Source organism: Chrysemys picta, chromosome 6 (assembly GCF_011386835.1).
Source record: "Chrysemys picta bellii isolate R12L10 chromosome 6, ASM1138683v2, whole genome shotgun sequence".
Lineage (NCBI taxonomy): Eukaryota > Metazoa > Chordata > Testudines > Emydidae > Chrysemys > Chrysemys picta.
This window is the reverse complement of record NC_088796.1, coordinates 44,948,088-44,969,349: the sequence shown is the minus strand read 5'-3', so window position 1 is coordinate 44,969,349 and position 21,262 is coordinate 44,948,088. Positions and strand designations below refer to the sequence as shown.

General features: G+C 38.7%; 1 protein-coding gene across 12 annotated transcripts in view; it reads right to left on the bottom strand.

Moving 5' to 3' along the window:
* Positions 1–21,262, bottom strand: part of AP3B1 (adaptor related protein complex 3 subunit beta 1) — a 580,418-nt gene that overhangs the window by 92,957 nt on the left and 466,199 nt on the right. For all 12 annotated transcript variants that reach the window (XM_065550060.1, XM_005288300.4, XM_065550061.1 and 9 more), the window contains 5 exons: positions 17,563–17,749; positions 16,443–16,573; positions 14,531–14,636; positions 12,578–12,734; positions 9,864–10,038 (listed from right to left, as the gene is read on the bottom strand). In XM_065550060.1, coding sequence (XP_065406132.1) covers positions 9,864–10,038; positions 12,578–12,734; positions 14,531–14,636; positions 16,443–16,573; positions 17,563–17,749 — 756 coding nt within the window. The remainder of the gene's footprint in view (positions 1–9,863; positions 10,039–12,577; positions 12,735–14,530; positions 14,637–16,442; positions 16,574–17,562; positions 17,750–21,262) is intronic.

The window sequence follows — 21,262 nt, the reverse complement described above, 5'->3', positions numbered from 1 at the left end:
TCTTTCAGGATAGGTTGTAGATCTCTGATGATGCGCTGGAGAGGTTTTAGTTGGGGGCTGAAGGTGACAGCTAGTGGTGTTCTGTTATTTTCTTTGTTGGGCCTGTCTTGTAGGAGGTGACTTCTGGGTACTCGTCTGGCTCTGTCAATCTGTTTTTTCACTTCAGCAGGTGGGTATTGTACTTTTAAGAATGCTTGATAGAGATCTTATAGGTGCTTGTCTCTATCTGAGGGATTGGAGCAAATGCGGTTATATCTTAGAGCTTGGCTGTAAACAATGGATCGTGTGGTGTGTCCTGGATGGAAGCTGGAGGCATGTAGGTAAGTGTAGCGGTCAGTAGGTTTCCGGTATAGGGTGGTATTTATGTGACCATCGCTTATTAGCACTGTAGTGTCCAGGAAATGGACCGCTTGTGTGGATTGATCTAGGCTGAGGTTAGGCTCTGCCATGTACATTGGCCAAACAGGACAGTCTCTACGCAAAAGAATTAATGGACACAAATCTGACATCAGGAATCATAATACTCAAAAACCAGTGGGAGAACACTTTAACCTGTCTGGTCATTCAGTGACAGACCTGCGGGTGGCTATATTACAACAGAAAAACTTCAAAAACAGACTCCAACGAGAGACTGCTGAGCTGGAATTGATATGCAAACTAGACACAATCAACAAAGGATTGAATAAGGACTGGGAATGGCTGAGCCATTACAAACATTGAATCTATCTCCCCTTGTAAGTATTCTCACACTTCTTATCAAACTGTCTGTACTGGGTTATCTTGATTATCACTTCAAAAGTTTTTTTCTCTTACTTAATTGGCCTCTCAGAGTTGGTAAGACAACTCCCACCTGTTTATGCTCTCTGTATGTGTGTATATATATCTCCTCAATATATGTTCCATTCTATATGCATCCGAAGAAGTGGGCTGTAGTCCACAAAAGCTTATGCTCTAATAAATTTGTTAGTCTCTAAGGTGCCACAAGTACTCCTGTTCTTTTTGCGGATACAGACTAACACGGCTGCTACTCTGAAACCTGTCATAAAATATTTAGTATATCTATAATGTGTGTAAACATACAAAGCTATACACACACACACACACACACACACACAAATATATTTTTCAGGTAAACTTTTCTTGAAATAGAACTGAAATGCAGAATAAAATCTGTTCTAGTGAAAAATAATTTGCAACAGTTTAAAATACATTATTTTAAACAAAGCCTTCTGCACCTGTATATTTAACAATGGGACATAATGTACAATTGTAATACAACAATATCTTTTGTGATATAATCATGAATGTTCTTCATACAATACAGCAGAGATTACTATTTTATTCTGCATTATAAGGAATGCTGCTTATCTGACACAAAGTTTCATAAGAAGTTTTCTTCAAGGCAGAGATGGTTTCATTATACAAAGGATTGTATTCTCTAAGCTTAAGCTCTAATGATTATACACAAAGTCACTGCAGGTGTCTTTGTTGAAGAGTTAAGCTTGGGTGACTGGCACCCAGGCCAGCCTGGCCCAACCATGAGCAGCCATCCTGCTCAGACATACTTGAGTTAGCGTCCTCACTGGTGCTGCACTTCCTCATGGGTATTACTAGGACTTCCAGGGGCATATCCCATGGTTCTTTGTGCTGCAGAAAGCTGAACCACTATGATTCTTTCCCAGTAAATTGTGTAAGAACTTGTCTGGTCTTCTGGAACCTTGGGCACACGGGAGTTACTGTGGGAAGACACTAGTGGGCTATCAGCACTCGAGTGATTTAGCTTACATCCTCACTGCAAAGTAGGCAGATTACCATCTTGATTGAAAGCAGAACCTGGGCTCTAACCCATACCCCAGCCTTGCCAGCTAGCTTGGGTTTAAAGTATCACTAAACAGGGGCAAGAGATTTGCGTATATGGATGGAAGGGAGTTAGGAGAAACACCCAGGAAAGAATGTAGAATATACATGCAGCTGCACAATAAAAATGCTCTATACCTACATCTGTTTATACAGAATAATATTAGTTAGTTTTGATGAAAGTATCTACACTCAATAGGGAAAGTTCTCCCAAATTATATGATCTGTAAGGAATAACTGCAGGTGATGCTGCTGTGAGCTAACCACAAGTCTTGTATAAGTATAGAGACACGAGAATTGAGACGGAGGTTGAAATATAAGCGACTAACACAGAAGCAATTAAAATACCTAAATCTCTCACACCTTGTTATGTACTATCCTGCACTTAAATGGTACCACTGATTTTTGGAGAGGGGGAAGAGAATAAATTTTATTCCAGACTTAAAAATATGGTGTACTCATTTATCTATGAATGACAATATTTTTCATGATTTATGAAACTATAAGTGATCACCCTAACCAGCAAGAAAACCCCCTCAAGGAAGTAATTTTATCTCGTGTACCCATTATTTATCTTGTAGCATCAAGAATAGTTTTAGTTTTATAGTGTTAGCCAGCATAAGCTGTAATAAGGTTTTTTGGGGGAAAAGAAAAAAGGTAAAATTTTTCTCTGAAGTTGAGATATTCGGATGTAAATTCCATCGTCACCAGTCAGAAGTGGTATAAATAACAACATATAACTAATTCTTATTTACCATTTCATAAAAATGTTGGCATCTACTTCATGGACTCAAAGACCTTATCTACACGTGCAGCAGCATGTAGAGTATGTGTAGCACACTCAGACTACAAGACCAGAAGGGACCACTGTCTAGTCTGACATACTACACACTGCAGGCCACACAACCTCACTCATCTACTCCTCTAATAGGCCCATAGCTACACACAGCAGCATATAGCTTTGGTTACCAGAATCTTTCCCTGCTTCCTCCCCCGCGCCAGAGTCTTTTGCTGCAATGGGGAAAGGCTCCGGCAGCAGGACACTAAAAACAGCAGTGTAGATGTGAGAGACACTGCTTCGGCGCATAGAGCACCCATGTAAAGTATATACCCCTGGGGCTCCGGCATGTAGGGAATTCTACTCTATAAGCAGTGCCTCACCATCTACACAGATATTTATACCCTGCTAGCATTGTCTGTTCTCTACACGCTGCCTTAAGCACAGACGTACCTATAGTCAACTTCAGGTACTTGAATTTTCCAAGAATGAAGGCACGTGTATGACTAGTGCTATATACCTGTTACAGACACTTGGTCACATAGTCAGAAAAATGATGATATAAGCCAGCAACAGAGATAAGGCAAAAACAACAAGGAGTCTGGTGGCACCTTAAAGACTAACAGATTTATTTGGGCATAAGCTTTCGTGAGTTAAAACCAGAGATAAGGCAGTATACGTTGTGTGGCGCAATTTTTCCATACACTGCACAGCTGGATACCGGAAAGCACTCAATTGGAAATTCCAATATTGGAAGGGATGGCACAAAGAAGCGGCCAACTCCTTTTTGGAAAGAAGAGTTACAGAAACTTATTATTTCTGTGAAAACCCACATTCTCAGTGAACGGATACAACCAAAGCTACTGAGAACAGAGTTCAGGTTGATGAGGAATGGTGGATTTTGTGATGGGGAAAAATATTGGTATATTAGATAATATACAATTTGCTATTATTTTAACAGTATGATCATGCACCAACACAACATGCAAAAGTTTGGAATTGTTCAACTGAAGCCCACCTCTCAATGGCCAGTATTCTTCATCTCTTTCTTCCAACTGCCTACATCGTTGCTTGTAACACTGGTCTACAATTTTTGAGAAGTTGTCGGCTTCAGAGATAAAATGTGCTATTTATTATGTATTTTGATGTGCTGAATTCAAATATGACAATTAAAACAACTGATTGGCTACTGTTTCTAAGATATTTAAAGTTTTTACATTTTATGTCTATGTATATTGTGTAGATAGTAGAGTTTTAATCATAAATTGTAAACCTAGGTCTTTTCATGTGTTTATGGTTGCTTTACATGATAATATTTCACCTGTCCTGTTTATGTAACACTTCAAAAATCAGCAAGAGGGTTATATAAATAAAATTTATTATGAAACAAAAGGCAAAAAACTATTATGTACATAGTTTAGTCCTATTCAGTGTCTACTCGGCGCTTCTTGGCTTGTCTCTTGTATTCATTAAATGGAGCATCTCTTGTCACTGTCCAGCAATAGTCTGCAAGAATTGATGGGCTCCATTTGCCCTGATAGCGTTTCTCCATTGCTGCAATGTCCTGGTGAAATCGCTCGCCGTGCTCGTCGCTCGCTGCTTCGCAGTTCGGCGGAAAAAAATCTAGATGAGAGTGCAAAAAAATGTATCTTTAGTGACATGTTGCAACCAAGACATGTTGTATGCCTTGAGGAGGTTTTCCACCAGCAACCTGTAGTTGTCTGCCTTGTTGTTTCCGAGAAAATTTATTACCACTAACTGGAAGGCTTTCCATGCCGTCTTTTCCTTGCCACGCAGAGCATTGTCAAATGCATCATCTCAAAGAAGTTCACGAATCTGAGGACCAACAAAGACACCTTCCTTTATCTTAGCTTCGCTTAACCTTGGAAATTTTCCACGGAGGTACTTGAAAGCTGCTTGTGTTTTGTCAATGGCCTTGACAAAGTTCTTCATCAGACCCAGCTTGATGTGTAAGGGTGGTAACAAAATCTTCCTTGATTCAACAAGTGGTGGATGCTGAACACTTTTCCTCCCAGGCTCCAATGACTGTCGGAGTGGCCAATCTTTCTTGATGTAGTGGGAATCTCTTGCACGACTATCCCATTCGCAGAGAAAACAGCAGTACTTTGTGTATCCAGTCTGCAGACCAAGCAAGAGAGCAACAACCTTCAAATCGCCACAAAGCTGCCACTGATGTTGGTTATAATTTATGCACCTCAAAAGTTGTTTCATGTTGTCATAGGTTTCCTTCATATGGACTGCATGACCAACTGGAATTGATGGCAAAACATTGCCATTATGCAGTAAAACAGCTTTAAGACTCGTCTTAGACAAATCAATGAACAGTCTCTACTCATCTGGATCGTGAACGATGTTGAGGGCTGCCATCACACCATCGATGTTGTTGCAGGCTACAAGATCACCTTCCATGAAGAAGAATGGGACAAGGTCCTTTTGACGGTCACGGAACATGGAAACCCTAACATCACCTGCCAGGAGATTCCACTGCTGTAGTCTGGAGCCCAACAGCTCTGCCTTACTCTTGGGTAGTTCCAAATCCCTGACAAGGTCATTCAGTTCACCTTGTGCTATGAGGTGTGGTTCAGAGGAGGAGAATGGGAGAAAATGTGGGTCCTGTGACATTGATGGTTCAGGACCAGAAGTTTCATCCTCTTCCTCGTCTGACTCAAGTGAGAATGATTCTGGTGCATCAGGAACCGGCAGTCCTTCACTGTGGGGTACTTGGCGTATAGCTGATGGAATGTTTGGATAATGCACAGTCCACTTTTTCTTCTTTGACACACCTTTCCCAACTGGAGATACCATGCAGAAGTAACAATTGCTGCTATGATCTGTTGGCTCTCTCCAAATCATTGGCACTGCAAAAGGCATAGATTTCCTTTTCCTGTTCAACACCGGCGAAGATTTGTTGCACAAGTGTTGCAGCATATGTGTGGGGCCCATCTCTTGTCCTGATCTCCAATTTTGCAGCCAAAATAAAAGTGATAGGCTTTCTTAACCATAGTGGTTATACTGCGCTTTTGTGATGCAAAAGTCACTTCACCACAAACATAGCAGAAGTTATCTGCACTGTTCACACAAGTACGAGGCATCTCTGCTCACTTTGGGCTAAACAGAAATGTGTCCCTTTGCAAAATCAAACACTGACAAATAAGAGAGCACGACACTGTATGATTTCTAGAGCTGATATAGGGCAATTTGTTCAGCAGAGTGATGTAAGCTTCGTTATGATTGCATCATCCATGACTTCTAGGAATAACATGATGCAATTCATACCATGTATGATGCAATACCAGCTTCAGATTGCATCATTCATTGTTTTGCCTAAAAAGCAAGTACTGTCCAAACCCAGTCATAGATTTATTCATAGATCCAGTCAAAGATGTATTTTAGTCATTTCTGGTTTAAATTGAGATCCCTTCCCTTTATAACTCACTTATCCTCCGCCATTCCCAAGTCAAGGGTCGTATATACTGACCCAATAGCATATCTTGAAAACTAGAGCCAATCAACAATTTTAAGCATCATTTTCTTTCTCAGTGACCCAGAATTAGTAAAGTTTGACTACATTTATTTCAGAAGCATTTTGGCTGTAGAGCAGTGTAATCAAAGCTTAAAAACACATGCATAAGGATTTCAAATTCCAAAACAGTAGCCCTGAGAGAGCCCCAGTTGTGGCCTCTGAATCACTGAAAGTTTTGCTTAGAGGTTTAATGGCTTTGTTTCCAGCTTTAAAAGAGTTATGGTTTCGTAAAACACAAAGAAAACATTCAGACAAGGATATTTTATAATATACAGAAAAGCAGGTGAGTTTATTCCTAAAAACATTTTTTAAAACTACCTAAAATCTTTTCTAGAATAAATATGTGACATGGTAGTAGTGCAGTAGAGCATACGAACAAACTTGCTGACATTGGAATGCTGCTTGTGCTCACCTTGCTAACCAGGACAAGTCTTTGATGAGTATGGAAGCAATATGAATGGGACCAATTCCCCTGGTTGGGGGGTGGAGGGGAAGGAGAGGGGGTTGGGGCTACTGGGGCCGCACTACATGTGCTCCCATTGGTTCCTCCTGATGTTCTGCAGCGTGTGGGTAAAGGAGAGATTGGTGCTTTTTTCTCATCCACTTACCCTCACCCCCATCCCCTATCCTGTAGGACCTGGGGTGTGTGTTTTGCAGTTGGTGATATGAGGTCCAGTAACTCAACAAGCTGCTTGGGCAGGGTCCCTGAGCACAATATTACACAGTGAGGGTGTGGCCTCCATGTCTCATGCAGTGTATGGGCTCCCTTCATCTCATCTCTCCTACTTCCTGTGTGGAGGAGGGGAATATTTTGGGACTCTGGCTTCCAGCCAGGGTTCCTGGGCAGGCCTGAGGGTGGAGAGGAGGCACTGCCCTTGGACTCACGCTCAGGTTTGTAGAAACCTCATGCACAGTTGAAATCAGCACTAGATCAGCCCTGCTAGGTAGTTTGGGGAGTGGTTTCCTTGTCAAATAATCTTTTAAATAAAGTAGCAGTCTCCACATTTATCCATACTGTGGCATACATGTCACACTGTTTCCATATCCACAACAATAGTGTCAGGCGACATCTGTTTTGATTATATTAACTGGTCTTTAAATAAATAGGAATCTTGAACGAAAAGTGCTTGGTTTATTTTTAAAATGCCTAACGCTCAAATAAACGTATCAAAATTAAAATGGAGACTTTTCAAGTGTGGCTCTACCCTGGAAGTTACTATAAAAAATACATGGGTAGAAATGAACAAAACATTTTGGATGACAATAGGAAAAAGCGTTTCACAGAAATTTTCATTGTTCTCCTTCCCCACAAGGTTCAGCCTGGGTTTCACATTTATTATGTCCACATTGACTCGAACATAAGATTTTGATCAGCTTAGAAGTAAAAAATTACTTTGCTAATTTCCAGGCCTACAAATTCAGCCAAAATCTGAGAGGTGAGCTAGATTCTTTCCTTCTCATGCATTGCCATCCATAATAAAGGTTCTGCAAGCTGAACAGTGCCCTCATTTATAACTCTGCAAAATCACTGCCTTCAAACATTTGTTTAATATGCAAGAAGGAACAGTATCCAGCACAGACACATAGCTATTTCAGCTTTGCAATGTTAACTTGAGCAAAAAAGTAGGTAACTTCTTTCCCATCCCCACTCGTGTAAGCAGTTCTGACTGACATACCCAGACAACAGCTCTTCTGAGTGAGATGGTGCCATTTTTGTACATTGACACTTCTCAGAGTCCAACTTAAAAGCCACATTTGAGAGCTTGGGACTTTATGCATCTTATGAGATATCTCATGGAATTTGGGAGTATCCCCCAATTCTGAAGCGACAACACGTTATATACTCCCTCTCCTATGAAATAAAACACATTCTAACCACAGTATAAAATGCTTTGAAGTTGCAGCTCAGGCTCTGAAGCCTTGGGATGAAAGTGGGCTTTAGAGCCTGAACTCAAGCCTGAGCCACAACTTCAAAGCACTGATTACACAGCTAGTTTTAGCGTGCTAGTGCGAGCACCAGTGTCCCAAGCCTGTCAGCCTGGGCTGGGAAGCTCACTACTGCAAGCTGACCAGACATACCCTTAGAATGCAGCACGTTAGCTCTACAAATCAGACTCCTCTAATGCACTTTAACACTCTGTGTAGACAAGCTCTTAGTTTTGCAAATACCCAAAACACTTAGGTATGTGCAAGCAAACTTTGACTAGAATTCACTGGGGGTATCTGTGCACTTACACAGAGGCGTGCAAATGTGCATATGACTTTTTACATACATGTTTGAACATCTGGCCCTAAATTTATTTGCACAAGGGGACTTCAACAGCTAAACAGAGGCTGAGATTCTGAATTCAGTTGTAAAACTGAAATAACTACACTGAAATCAGTAGTTAATTGGAATTGGAAAAGGTTCAGAAAAAGGCAACAAAAATGATTAGGGGTATGGAATGGCTTCCGTATGAGGAGAGATTAATAAGACTGGAACTTTTCAGCTTGGAAAAGAGACGGCTAAGGGGAGATATGATTGAGGTCTATAAAATCATGATTGGTGTAGAGAAAGTAGATAAGGAAGTGTTGTTTACTACTTCTCATAACACAAGAACTAGGGGTCACCAAATGAAATTAATAGGCAGCAGGTTTAAAACAAACAAAAGGAAGTATTTCGTCACACAATGCAGTCAACCTGTGGAACTCCTTGCCAGAGGATGTTGTGAAGGCCAAGACCATAACAGGGTTCAAAAAAGAACTAGATAAATTCATGGAGGATAGGTCCATCAAAGGTTATTAGCCAGGATGGACAAGAATGGTGTCCCTAGCCTCTATTTGCCAGAAGCTGGGAAGGAGCGACAAGCATAGGCGCCGACTCTGTGGGTGCTCCGGGGCTGGAGCACCCACAGGGAAAAATTAGCGGGTGCTTAGCACCCACCAGCAGCCAAGCTCTCCTCGTCTCCTCCTCCCCCTCACGCGCTGCATCCCCGCTCCTCCCCGTCCCTACCAGCACTTCTTGCTGCCCAGCCACTTAACAACTATTTGGCGGCGCTTTGGACTTTCTGGGAGGGAGGGGGACGAGCAGGGACACAGCACACTCAGGGGAGGAGATGGAGAAGGCGGTGCAGGGGTGGGGAGGGGATGGATCGTTTGGGTATTACCTGTTCTGTTCATTCCCTCTGGGACTCCTGGCACTGCCCACTGTCGGAAGACAAGATACTGGGCTAGATGGACCTTTGGTCTGACCCAGCAGGGCCATTCTTATGTTCTTATGATGTAACTGAGATTGAACTCTGGCCCCAGGAACACACAGAAGGTTCAGCCAAGTTTTCAGTATTTTCAAATATATGTTAGATATACAAGGAGTTTTAATCTGGATAAATAAAATTAATTTTTAACACACAGTATAAGCTCAGAGAATTTCTACATCCCAGAGCCCATTAAAAAGTAGAAATACACCTCTACCCCGATATAACGCTGTCCTCGGGAGCAAAAAAATCTTACAGCGTTATAGGTGAAACCGCGTTATATTGAACTTGCTTTGATCCGCCGGAGCGTGCAGCCTCACCCCACCGGAGCACTGCTTTACCGTATTATATCCAAATTCGTATTATATCCGAATACATGTTATATCGGGGTAGACGTGTACACATACATGAATGACTGGACACAGCTTTATACAGGTAATGTAGATTTTACCTTGGAGGCAATAGCATTTTTATGCTTCCTAGACTCAGCATCACTTTCAGAGTCAGATTCTGATTCGGAGTCCGATGAACTTTCCTCTGTTGAGCTAGATTCTGAGTCAGAGGAACCAGAACTTTCCCTTTTTTTGGAAATCATCTTTGTTTTCTTCTCTGTGTCATCTGAGTCACTATGTGTAAAAAGAACAGGTTCTTCATTCATTTTTAAAGTCCAGGAATAATGAACAATATCTGATTGTAAAAAAGAAACCGGCATATAGAAAACAAACGCTCAGAAAATGTTCTACACTCTGGCATTCCAAACCTTTAATAAACCAGGCTCTCATTACAACTGAAACCTGGTGAAGATGGCACAAACAGCAAGACAGATCCACAAAATTATATAGACATTACTGTGTATCTCTAAATAAACTATCTTACCACATTATCCAAACCCATCAATTACATAATCACATACACTTCAAAAAGAACAATAAAATGGAAAGGTCATAAACCACCACTAAAAACAAAGTCATCAATAACTATTAAGAGAATAACTAATGTCTGGGTGTCCTAAATTTATGGCATTTTCTAGAAAAATGTGTCTACCGTATTACACTGAGAAACTTTCAGACTAGGTAAGCTTTGATTAAAGGAATCTGGATGGATTTTAAAGCTTTTTCAGGGGCAAATCAACATCTCTTTTCTGGTCAATTTACTATTGTTCATTCATGCTTCTAAATTAAATTAACTAGAAAGAGAAACATTTATAAAAAGAATTGGTCTGATGCTGGAATGGGCCAACACACAGTGCTACTGTTGTGCCACACCCTCTCATCCTTTCTCATGCTGAGTAGTACCTTACTGAAATAGCCCATGCATGTCAGTGGAATATTTCACAGGGCAAGATACCACTCAACAAGAGTAAGGCAACTATATAGAGCATGGATTTTTAATGGAAGTTTTGATTCTGGGTTTTAAATAAATTTTACACTTTTGCTAAGTCTTTGGGGAAATGAAGGTATGTGCCCTGTGATGCTACTGTTCCACAAGATGCAAAATATTTTACAGGGAGAAAAAAAAAAATCTAAGGAGACAGAAAAAAGTTGGGAGAAAAAAATCAGTATTTCTTGGAATTGAATTCTCTGTACCTAATATGATTCTAACTTATTCAAAATGGAGATATGATAATACTACACAGCACATGTAATTATATTTTAACTCTAAAAATTATATTTTTAGAACCAAAGGAAAGTAATACTGCTTAAGGCAGTAGCTTTAACATGTCATTAATCTAAAATGGAACAAGAGCGCTACAGCCCCATGTAGAAAGCAACTGTTACAAGAACATATTTGTTTTTCAAAACCAAGGTGAAACAAATGGGAGGTTTTTGAAGGAACATAAGAATTAAACTGCATATACAAAAACCTTCCACAAACATTTATTTATGAGGTCACTAAAAAAAGTCACAATTTTCTTCTGTTTAAACATAGTTATTCATTCCAATCAAAATGGTGCCAACCAAACCCATCTCTGTTTCCTCACAGTCCCTATATGGAACCTATACAACAGTATTTGCATTAAAAAAGAATCCACTGTGAGACAGATATTCTTTTAGTTCAATAAGTAAAGCAATTTGTTTTAAATAAACACAGCTTCTAGCTTTAAGATAAGTTTTTCAAGATAAAAGTATTATTTTATTATGCATCATTCAATTTTGATGGGTAATCATTGTTTACCTTACTACTTAGAATTTCACATGTTAATCTAATGAAAAGAATTTACTGGTAACTAGCTTTTTAACTTTGCAATGATGAAAAGCCTGTATTAATTTAACCTACAGATTTCATTTGTTCTGAACAGGAAAAACAATATAAATCACTTTTAAAATCATTAAATCCTGACTTAAATTAATAAAGTCATAATTAGGGCATTATGCTGTGTTTGTTATGGAAGTGGCAGGGCGAGCTGCTTTAATTACTGTCTGTAATAAAAGGAGCAGAGTGCGTACTGCGCCCCAATCAGCGCTGTCAGCCACGACTGAGCTGAGCTGCAAACTCATCAAGTGAGCTGGCAGCAGGCTACAGAGTAAAGGGCGATCATGTCTGCAGAGGCCACTTGCTGACAGCAGTGGAAAAAACAGATTCATACAATCCAAGGTATTAGCCCCAATTACTCAAAATTTTAATGATACTTTAATACATTATAACGCTGTTAATAATGGACAGTCTTAAAAAACGCTAACACTTAAATATCTTATAACTGTCTCCCTTCACAGCCCTTGCCTCTACTATTTGGATCATAATCTTTTTAATATAACATTATTTAGAAAAATCAATTGTCTTAGTTACATAATGGCAAAGTGTTGAAGGATTTAATTTTAGCCCTCAGCAAAATTGCCGCAAAAGGTAATTAAGTGTTTCATACAACTGCCTGATCCGTTAACCAGCCTCCCAAGGTTACTTCTATTTCAGAAAGCCACCCCAAGATTTTGCTACTGAGGTATGAAAATTCAGCTTAAGAAGAGTTTAGTTAATGAAAATATGAAACACATACATTCAAATTATACTGAAAAAGGTAATGTCAAAATGTGTGGGCGTCTACGGCTCTTTTAAGCCAATGTTTTCAGATATTTCCACTGAGTCAGGAAAGTAGCCTAATTTGGTATTCAAAACAGACAAAGCATTCTGAAATGCTCTTTAAAGGATAAAAACACACAACATATTTACCTTTCCTCAGTAGTTTTGAACTTTTTCTTTGCACTACCTTCTTTGCTCTCTGATTCACTGTCACTCAGTTCTTCACTTGAACTCTCACTATTCTCCATGCTGCTGCCTTCTTCCTTCCCATTTTTCTCTTTTTCACTTTCACTAGTAGATTCACTCTCTAAAAACACAAAAACACTGCATCTTACATTTTTATTAATATAGTTTTATATATGTAATACATAGTGCAGCCCAAATGTGTATATAGCTATAAAAGAAATGCATAATTTTATTCACCAGATTCATTTAATATTTACCCAGAATGCAAAAGTTTTTTGTTTTTTATTTTCTTTATCCCTAACTCGTAAATTTTGCTATTTCAAAAGGCTGTTCTCTTGAACACACAGTACTGTACCTGTCCAAATTAGGACACTTAATTAATTAGTTGTACCAGGATCCTTACCAATACTCTTGAAAAAAAAAAATGTAAACACAAGGAGTAAGAAATGACTTCCTGAATCCTCTAGTCCAAGCCTTTGCTCTAATGAAGGACTACCCTCCACACTAATTGCCTAAGTATTTAATTTAATTTAATCTTGAACACCTGTATTGACGATGATTTAACCACCTATTTCAATAAGTTATTCATTCTCTAACTAACCTTATAGTTGAAAAACATTCCTAATGTCTAACTTAAATGTATCCTTTTCTAGCTTCATCCACAAATCACCCTAAATAATTCTCCTCTACTAAGATGCACTCATTTTTTAGGGGGAATTCAGATGTGAAAACATCTCTTTTCCATGCATTTCAACCTTACATACACACATGCTAATTCTTCTGATTCTCAAATGCTAAACATTGAGGTCCTGATTGCCCACTATGTCTGAACTATATTCAGATGCAGTGGAGAGAGGCAGCCTCAAGAAGCTGCTTATGTGGCTTTAAGTACCCTTAAAGGACTGGAGTATTTGGACACAAAGTTCCTTACTTCACTTATTTCACACAACACCTCTGATATGAACCATCTGCCATTCTTTCCCCCATCATTAGCCCAATGTCTCCATAAATAGAAAGTCTGGTACTCTATAGCGAGAGCATAATGCAATCAAACCTCCATTAATAGAAAACCTAGTAAAATATACTATAGCAGTGATACTCAGACCTCAGTGGTTCAGGAGCCAAATTAGTGATCATCATTAACCAAAAGAGCCACAGTCATGTAAATTCATTGTTTCATTTACTACAGTATTATATATTCATATTTAAACAGCATGACAGGGGAAATATTTAGTTTTATATTATTATTATTTTTATTTATTATTCTCACTGAGTGAGACTGACCAAGTATTATTTTATCAACTACAATTGGTTAATAACAAAGTAAAAGTATCCTGACTGGTTAATAATTAAATCACACTGTTTTAATATCATGTGCTGCAAAAAGCTGCAGGATACACATTAAAGAGCCACTTGTGGCTCTCAAGCCGCAGTCTGAGTATCGCTGCACTATAGCATAGCTGGGTATTAACATGCCATTGCATGTGGCCAAAACAGATACCTCAGTAAAAGCCAATTAAAACACTTGGTATCCAATCCTGAGAGATTATAAATATCTGCAACTCCCTCCAACTATGTCTGTAGGCATTTTTATTCCTAAACAGTATGCACATTTGACTTCAGTGAGTTGCAGAACCTCTCAAGATCAGTCAAGTTTGATAAGAGTAAAGCCTTCCCATGTATTTTAACTAAGAAACAAAGTAAAGTTTATTAAACTCATGTAATTTACATACTTACAGATGACATTAGCCTTACAATTAGTACTTATCACACAGCTGCCATGAAGTTAAGTGTAAGCATTATTCCCCCATTTATACATAACACTGATGTTTTTTTTAACTGCTCCAGCTGTAATGGCACCACATTTTGATGGTATGATACATCAAAGAGACTCGTAATTAGTAGCCACATACATACCGGTGTCAGTAGTACTGGCTGATTCCTCCTCCTCTGAATCAGAGTAAAACTTCTCTGTAGGTTTCTCTTTCTTTGCCTTGCCTAATGCTACAGACCATTCTTTTCCCTGTAAGTGAATCACAAATGTTTCTACATATGTAAACTTAAATTGAAAGTGTTCAGTAAAATAATTTACTTCTATATTCAGTTATGTAGGAAAAGAGAGACAATATGGCGAAGAAAGCCAATGGGATCACAGACTGTCTCCAAAAAGGAATATTATATGTAAGATAAGGGAAATTATTATAGATTGTATTATAAAACCAGGAGTACTAGATCACTGGGTCCGGCTGAGCTCAGCTTTCCACAAGCCTTGAGGGACTAAAGAATGAGAAAGGTGGCTATATACCACCTTCAGGGCCCCCAAGTTTTAAGTATAATCTTAAGACTGCTCTATCTTGTTCTAGGCTACAATGTTCCCCCCCCCCGCAAACAGGCAATTTTTACTCACCAGAACACACACGTTCTGGCCATTTCCTTTTCTCCTCATTCAGTACTCTATTAGAAACAAGTGGATATCTCACATGATCAATTTCTTGTGACTGCAGCAGGCAAACACCTTACTATCTTCAATATTAGGTGTAAAGATGTCTTCATACCTTCTTTCAGGCCCTCCTCTACCCCTGGAATGCCCTTCCTGAACTGATTAGCTTGCCCACAGACCCCCCTCATTCAAGTCCCTCCTTAAGACCCATTTTTGCTGCAATTTCAGCTGGAATAGTTGCAAACAGATCATCCATTTACTAAAGAAGAGATCCCAACTCTTTACAACATGCTATGCCCTAGCCCTTGTAACTTATCTTATCGGCTGCCTCATTGTCCCTGGCTGTCTTACTGCCTGCTAAGTACATCATATTTAATTTAGCCTGGCAGTTGCTCAGGACAGAGATCACACGCCTTTACAGAAGCTTTTCTGGTTTGGGGGCTGTCTATCTCACCTCTGATGTCATAATAGTAATTTACACACACACGCATGATTTTCAAAAGTCAAAAGCCCACTGACTAAATGGGACTTGTGCTCTCAGTTAGGTGATTTTGAAAAATAAAATCCAACCCATCATATATACATGTGGAGACTAGAGGCTCCATTCAGGATCAGGGACCCATCATGCTACATGACATACAAACACATGGAAAGACTACGCCCTGCTCTGAGTTCACAATATAAGCATGAAATTAGTATGAAGCTGGAAGACTGAGTCTTAATTCAAAAACTGACTATCCCACCAGAAGATGAAGAAAAGTTATACATTGTGCATTTTAGGTTTTCTGAATAGATTTTGCATACCACTGTTTCTTTCCCCATCCCCATTATACTATGAAAGATATGCAAAGGACACATTCATGGTTTATCTTTGAGTCCATTGTTTGCTCTTGTTTATAATGATACTTTCTTATTTTCTTCTGTTTAGGCTTAGATTGGATTAAAGGTTATATTAAATGGGAAGAAGTTTCCTTTACTGCAACTTCTGCACCATCAACTGCAATCAAAATGTTGCTGCACAACTTACAAAAACTCAATAAACCAAGGTGAAGAAAACTCACGGAAGTGAGTAAAAAAATATCCGTGAGGAAGATAGAAAAAAGGAACATTTTCCATGAGGAAACACACACTGCATCACAGTGGGGGAGCGTCTAATTTTTTCCCCCATGAAAAGGAATATTACATGTAGAATAAATATTTAAAACCTGGAAGTCTCCAGTTTCAGATGTAGGCCACATGAGATGAGTGGATTCAATTTACAGTTTATACAAATCAAAAGAATAATTTAAAACCATTTTGAAAGGAAAGAAAATCTTTTATATAACAAGACTATTTTATCTTAAATGTCTACAAATACGTTAAACGAAGTTACTCTTAATGTCAGCGTACCAACTCAATTACTTCAACATTTCGTACTGATGGGTCAGGCGCCACCTCTGGCCAATTAGATAACTCCAGGTACCCAATGGCTTTGGTGTTCAGAGTATGAGATAAGGTGCCAAGCTGGAAACGATCCCTATCTATTAAAAAAAGGGGGGAGAGGGGAAAATATACAAACAACATGAGCTCTATATCACAAAGAGCAATCTTAATCATGGCTAAAGGTAATTGGCATTATATTACCTCAAATGTCATGGAATAAATATAAACTAGGAAGCTCTTCATAGGTCAAAAAACTGATTTCAGTCCATAGATTACAATAATCTCCCCCATAATGGTCAATAAAAAAGCTAATCAGTCAGTGTGTTTAGAGGTGTTGCTCTGAAATGTAGCTTCTCTAAAAATTACTTTACTGTGAATATTAAGAATGACAGCACAGTTAAACAATCCATATACATGTCTTGGCACAAACACATCCAGAATTTTAATAGTTTTTTTTTCAAAATGAAGCTGCTTTTAGAGCTTTAAATCCAGGATTAAATAACTATATACAAATTAAAATGGCAAAGAAGCACCACAATAAGATTATATTTTTAATTGGGAAGATAACTTTTTAATAGGAGAGAATACTATATAGTAGTTGTGATTTTTAAAAATACCTAGGGAAAACAAGTATCAGGGAAATAGCCACATCTGAACAATAATCTGAATAGATTAAATTTTTATTAAATTTCATATGGATAATGTATTAACAATAGTTACACTAATATCCCTCTATTAACGTGGACAATCTTGCTGAGTGGCAAAGACCTCTCTAAATAAAAGAGAAGTTTACTCTTACTTGAGATATATACTTTCTATTATTCAAACCAAATTTAAACCCAACATGAATAGAAAGCGATAAGCATGTTCAGGATTATTAGGTAAATAGGATATGTGGGCAACATACAAACCAAGATGTTGTTATGACTTTAAACCTTGCTTGTTGAAAAGCAAGTGATTAAGCAAAGTGCATACTGTTCTCATTTGTATTTGCTAAGTGACACAATTTTAGGCACATTAGAAATAGAATATGCTGCCACATTGCTTTAGGCTATAAACATTCTGCAGATGATTTTGGCAGTCATACCTTTAAAAGGAGACTCAAGCAATGGGGCAGGTTTCTGTGCCAGAAATATTTTTTTGGCATATTTGCTTAAAGCTCCACTCTTCTCGTTCGGAACAATAAGCTGCCTAATAAATCTTGTACGGTCTCTGATGTCGTAGCTTTGATCATACTTGCCGAGATTTAGTATGTACTGGGTAAGCAATTTTGTCTGCGGAAAAAAAAACAGGACAAGAAGAGAATACAAGTTATTTATGATTATTGATAACTCTGGATAAACATATTTAAAGAGGTAATAAAAATGAATGGTTATGTCAAACAAATGTTGTTCCATAGGGAATATGCATTTCTAATGCTGCAAATGGAATTTTGAAGCCAAACCACATGTCCTCTTCTGTACTGGGGAGGTGAATGCTGAGTACTGAGAAGCAGCCATGTGCTAGATTATTAAACTGCTGAAGTGGAAAGAAAGGCATCATTAAAAAAATAATCATATATGGCAAACCCGCTGAAGGGTCTACGTGAGGATAATGAATGTGGAAATACAACTAAAAACATGGCACTCAAAACTTAATCGGAAAAATATGCAGGACATCAAAACATCAGAGGGTATTAGGGGGCTGGCAAACTGCTTCTGCTGAGGTGTGTTTTATGAAGAGATACTGTCCCTGGCATAAGCAGTGTCTGCACTCTGACTGCACTCAGTTACTTTACCCTGAATTATGACCCATTAAAGCAGACACATGAATCACTGAACTGGATTACTGCAAATTATTTGCAGTGCATTTAGCTGTTACTTTTTCATAAAAGCAAGCTGCTGATGCCCTCTAAAAACCAGGATAAAAGACTTCTTCCATTTATTTCTTGCAGCTTAAAGCCTTCAGTAATACCGGTCATTTATTTATTTATGTAAGGGAGCAACTTATATTATCGCAGCTTTTTACAGCATAATAGGATTTCCTAATTTGATGTCTGAGAATATTAACAGGAATTGAGTAATTTTAATAATTCAGTTTAATTTTAATAAAACAGGGAAACACAGAAAACATGAACATTCTGCTGCAAAAAACTTAGATTTGCGGAACACAGTGTAAAGAGAATAGATAGATAGAGCTGCAAACCACTTATATAAATACATTTCCAAGCCGTTAAAAGAAAAACTGCTAAAAATAATTTGATCTGACAAATAAATAAATTTTCAGTGCACCAATCAAAACTGATGAATAATGAAGGGATTTTTTTAAAAAAACACTAAATTTGTCAAGGGGAATTTTGTATATTGAAAAACAAAAGCTCCTTGCATATTTTATTTTTTGTCATGCATTTAGCTTTATTTTTGTGCTGTATTATAACAATAACTCAAGAGTTTTAATAGTGTGGGATAGAAATTGATACCAATGTGTGTCTAAAAATGTCAATGTAAAGTAAAATTTACTAGAAACATTCACTTTAACAATTTCCACTGTTATAGTGAAAATAGGGTTATATGACTTTCCATAGATGCAGATATTTTTTTCTGAATGATTTTGATTAACTGGTGTAAAAATGAAAGAGTAATAAAAACAGAGAACTTTATTTTTCCTCTAGAAAATGTGGGGTATGTAAATATATCACAAGATGTGCTATCATGTCAACAAAAGATTTGAAAAAAATACAATTTCTAAGGATGAAAAGTATACTTCTTAGTGTTCTCTCTTTTCAGTGGGCTCTTCCTCCTTTCCCTTCTCCACTTTTATCGGGCACCTAATGGAGATTCTATCAAAAGGCTTATCCTTTCATGGTACCGTATGAACTCTGGAAAAGGGATAGTTCTCTTTATTTTATCAAATTTGCATGTTATAAAATGAATGTTTTTATTATGATATACACAAAGTAATAAAACTGTACCCTTATATCAGACAGAAAACATATAATCATCTGGACTCATGCAGTGTTTATGCTGTACAGTCCAAATGAAATGCACTGTCTTGGAAAGGGGGTTCTCAGGTGCCAAAGGTTAAACTAAATCAGGTTATCCCTTCTGCAACATTTGCTATCAGGGCTCCCTGGCTGTAAATTAAAACTAACCCCCTCTCAACCTGCCAGAAACTCCGACAGAACAGAGTGGAGAAGATTACAGCCTTTAATTGTAAATTGCCACTGAGGCACATAGGTCCTTGCTGGCATGGAGACAGCGCTTTATACCTCCCTGCACCAGCATTGGTGAATAAATTTGGTCCTGTAAGGTTTAGTTTTGCTTACGAGCAGAATCTTTCCATTCAAAAAAAGAGATTACATAATCCCAAAATATACAATTAACTTCTATGTCCTGCAGTCATCATATAGACACACCAAATTTGGATTCCTATAGCCCCACAGAAGAATGCTTTATGTCTCCGAGTTTCCTTCAAGAGCAATAACTTGCTCAGAGTATCATATGCAGCATTCAATACGGAAAGACTAATTGCTCTTGTCCTGTGACAAAGCAACCAAACTTTCTAGAATATATGTGGAGGTAAATAATAAAAATAATGGCTTCTCGATTAACAAAAACAAAAAAAATTACAACTAATGTATACATATCAGTTTATGGCGACAACTTTCCCAACAAAGGGAATAATCATATGAGAGATTAAAAGGATTTGAGTGAACAAGTTATTCTGGAGGAATAGGATAAAGAGGTCCAGCAAATTTAATTTGTAGTATGAGAAGATAAAATGTCAGATATATTTCCAATAGCATATCACAGCAGCACAGTTAAAAAGAAATATACCCCCTCCCAAGTTGGGGTGAGGATATTTGTTTCATAGAGTTCATAGAGTTTAAGGCCAGAAGGGACGATTAGATCATCTAGTCCAGGGGTGACCAAACTGTGGCTCATGAGTTGCATGCGGCTCTTTTATAATTAAAGTGAGTCTCACGGAGCCCACCCCACCATTCTCCACCTACCAGACTTGGTGGGGGGAGAGCTCGGGACTGCTGCCTTGCAGCAGGGTGGTGGGGTAGGGGCTTCTGCCCAGCAGGGAGGGGGGTCTCAGGGCTTCTGCCCCGTGAGGCACGCCTGCCAGGAGTTAGGGGCTTCAGCATGAGCAGGGCTGAACCCCTGAGCCCCAGCAGGTGCCTCCCACAGGTCAGAAGCCCCGAGCCCCAGCAACCGTGCCATAGCTCTTGAAGTTCTGAAGATTGTCATATGTGGCTCGGAGAATCAATAAGTTTGGCTACAGCTGCTCTAGTCTGACCTCCTGTATGTCACAGGCCATCACATTTTACCCAGATACCCATATACTGAGCTCAATTACTTTCATTAGTCTAAAGCATTTCAGTCCTCAATTATGTGCCACTGGCAGAGAAGAGATCAACATTCAACTAATGCTTGAGGCCTTGCAATGGCAGTGAACTGATTAGGTGTAATACACCCAGATCATCCCAGCAAATGATCTTTACTCCACGCGTCTAAGGAAGGCAAAAAAATCTGCTAATCTGACTTTAGGGAAAGTTCCTTCCTGACCCCAAATCTGGTGATCAGTTTGACTCTAAGCATGTAAGCAAGACACACAAGCCAGGCATCTAAAAAAGAGGATTCTCTGTACCACATCGGAGCACTGGTTTCAACCCTGCCTGTTGTCCCTTCTCCAGAGGAAGGCGAAAAACAGTGTGTATGGTCAATTGTGCCATCAGGAGGAATCCTTCCTGATCCCTCCAGGTGACCATCTGAAGCCCTGAAGCATGAGATTAGATTAGTCAT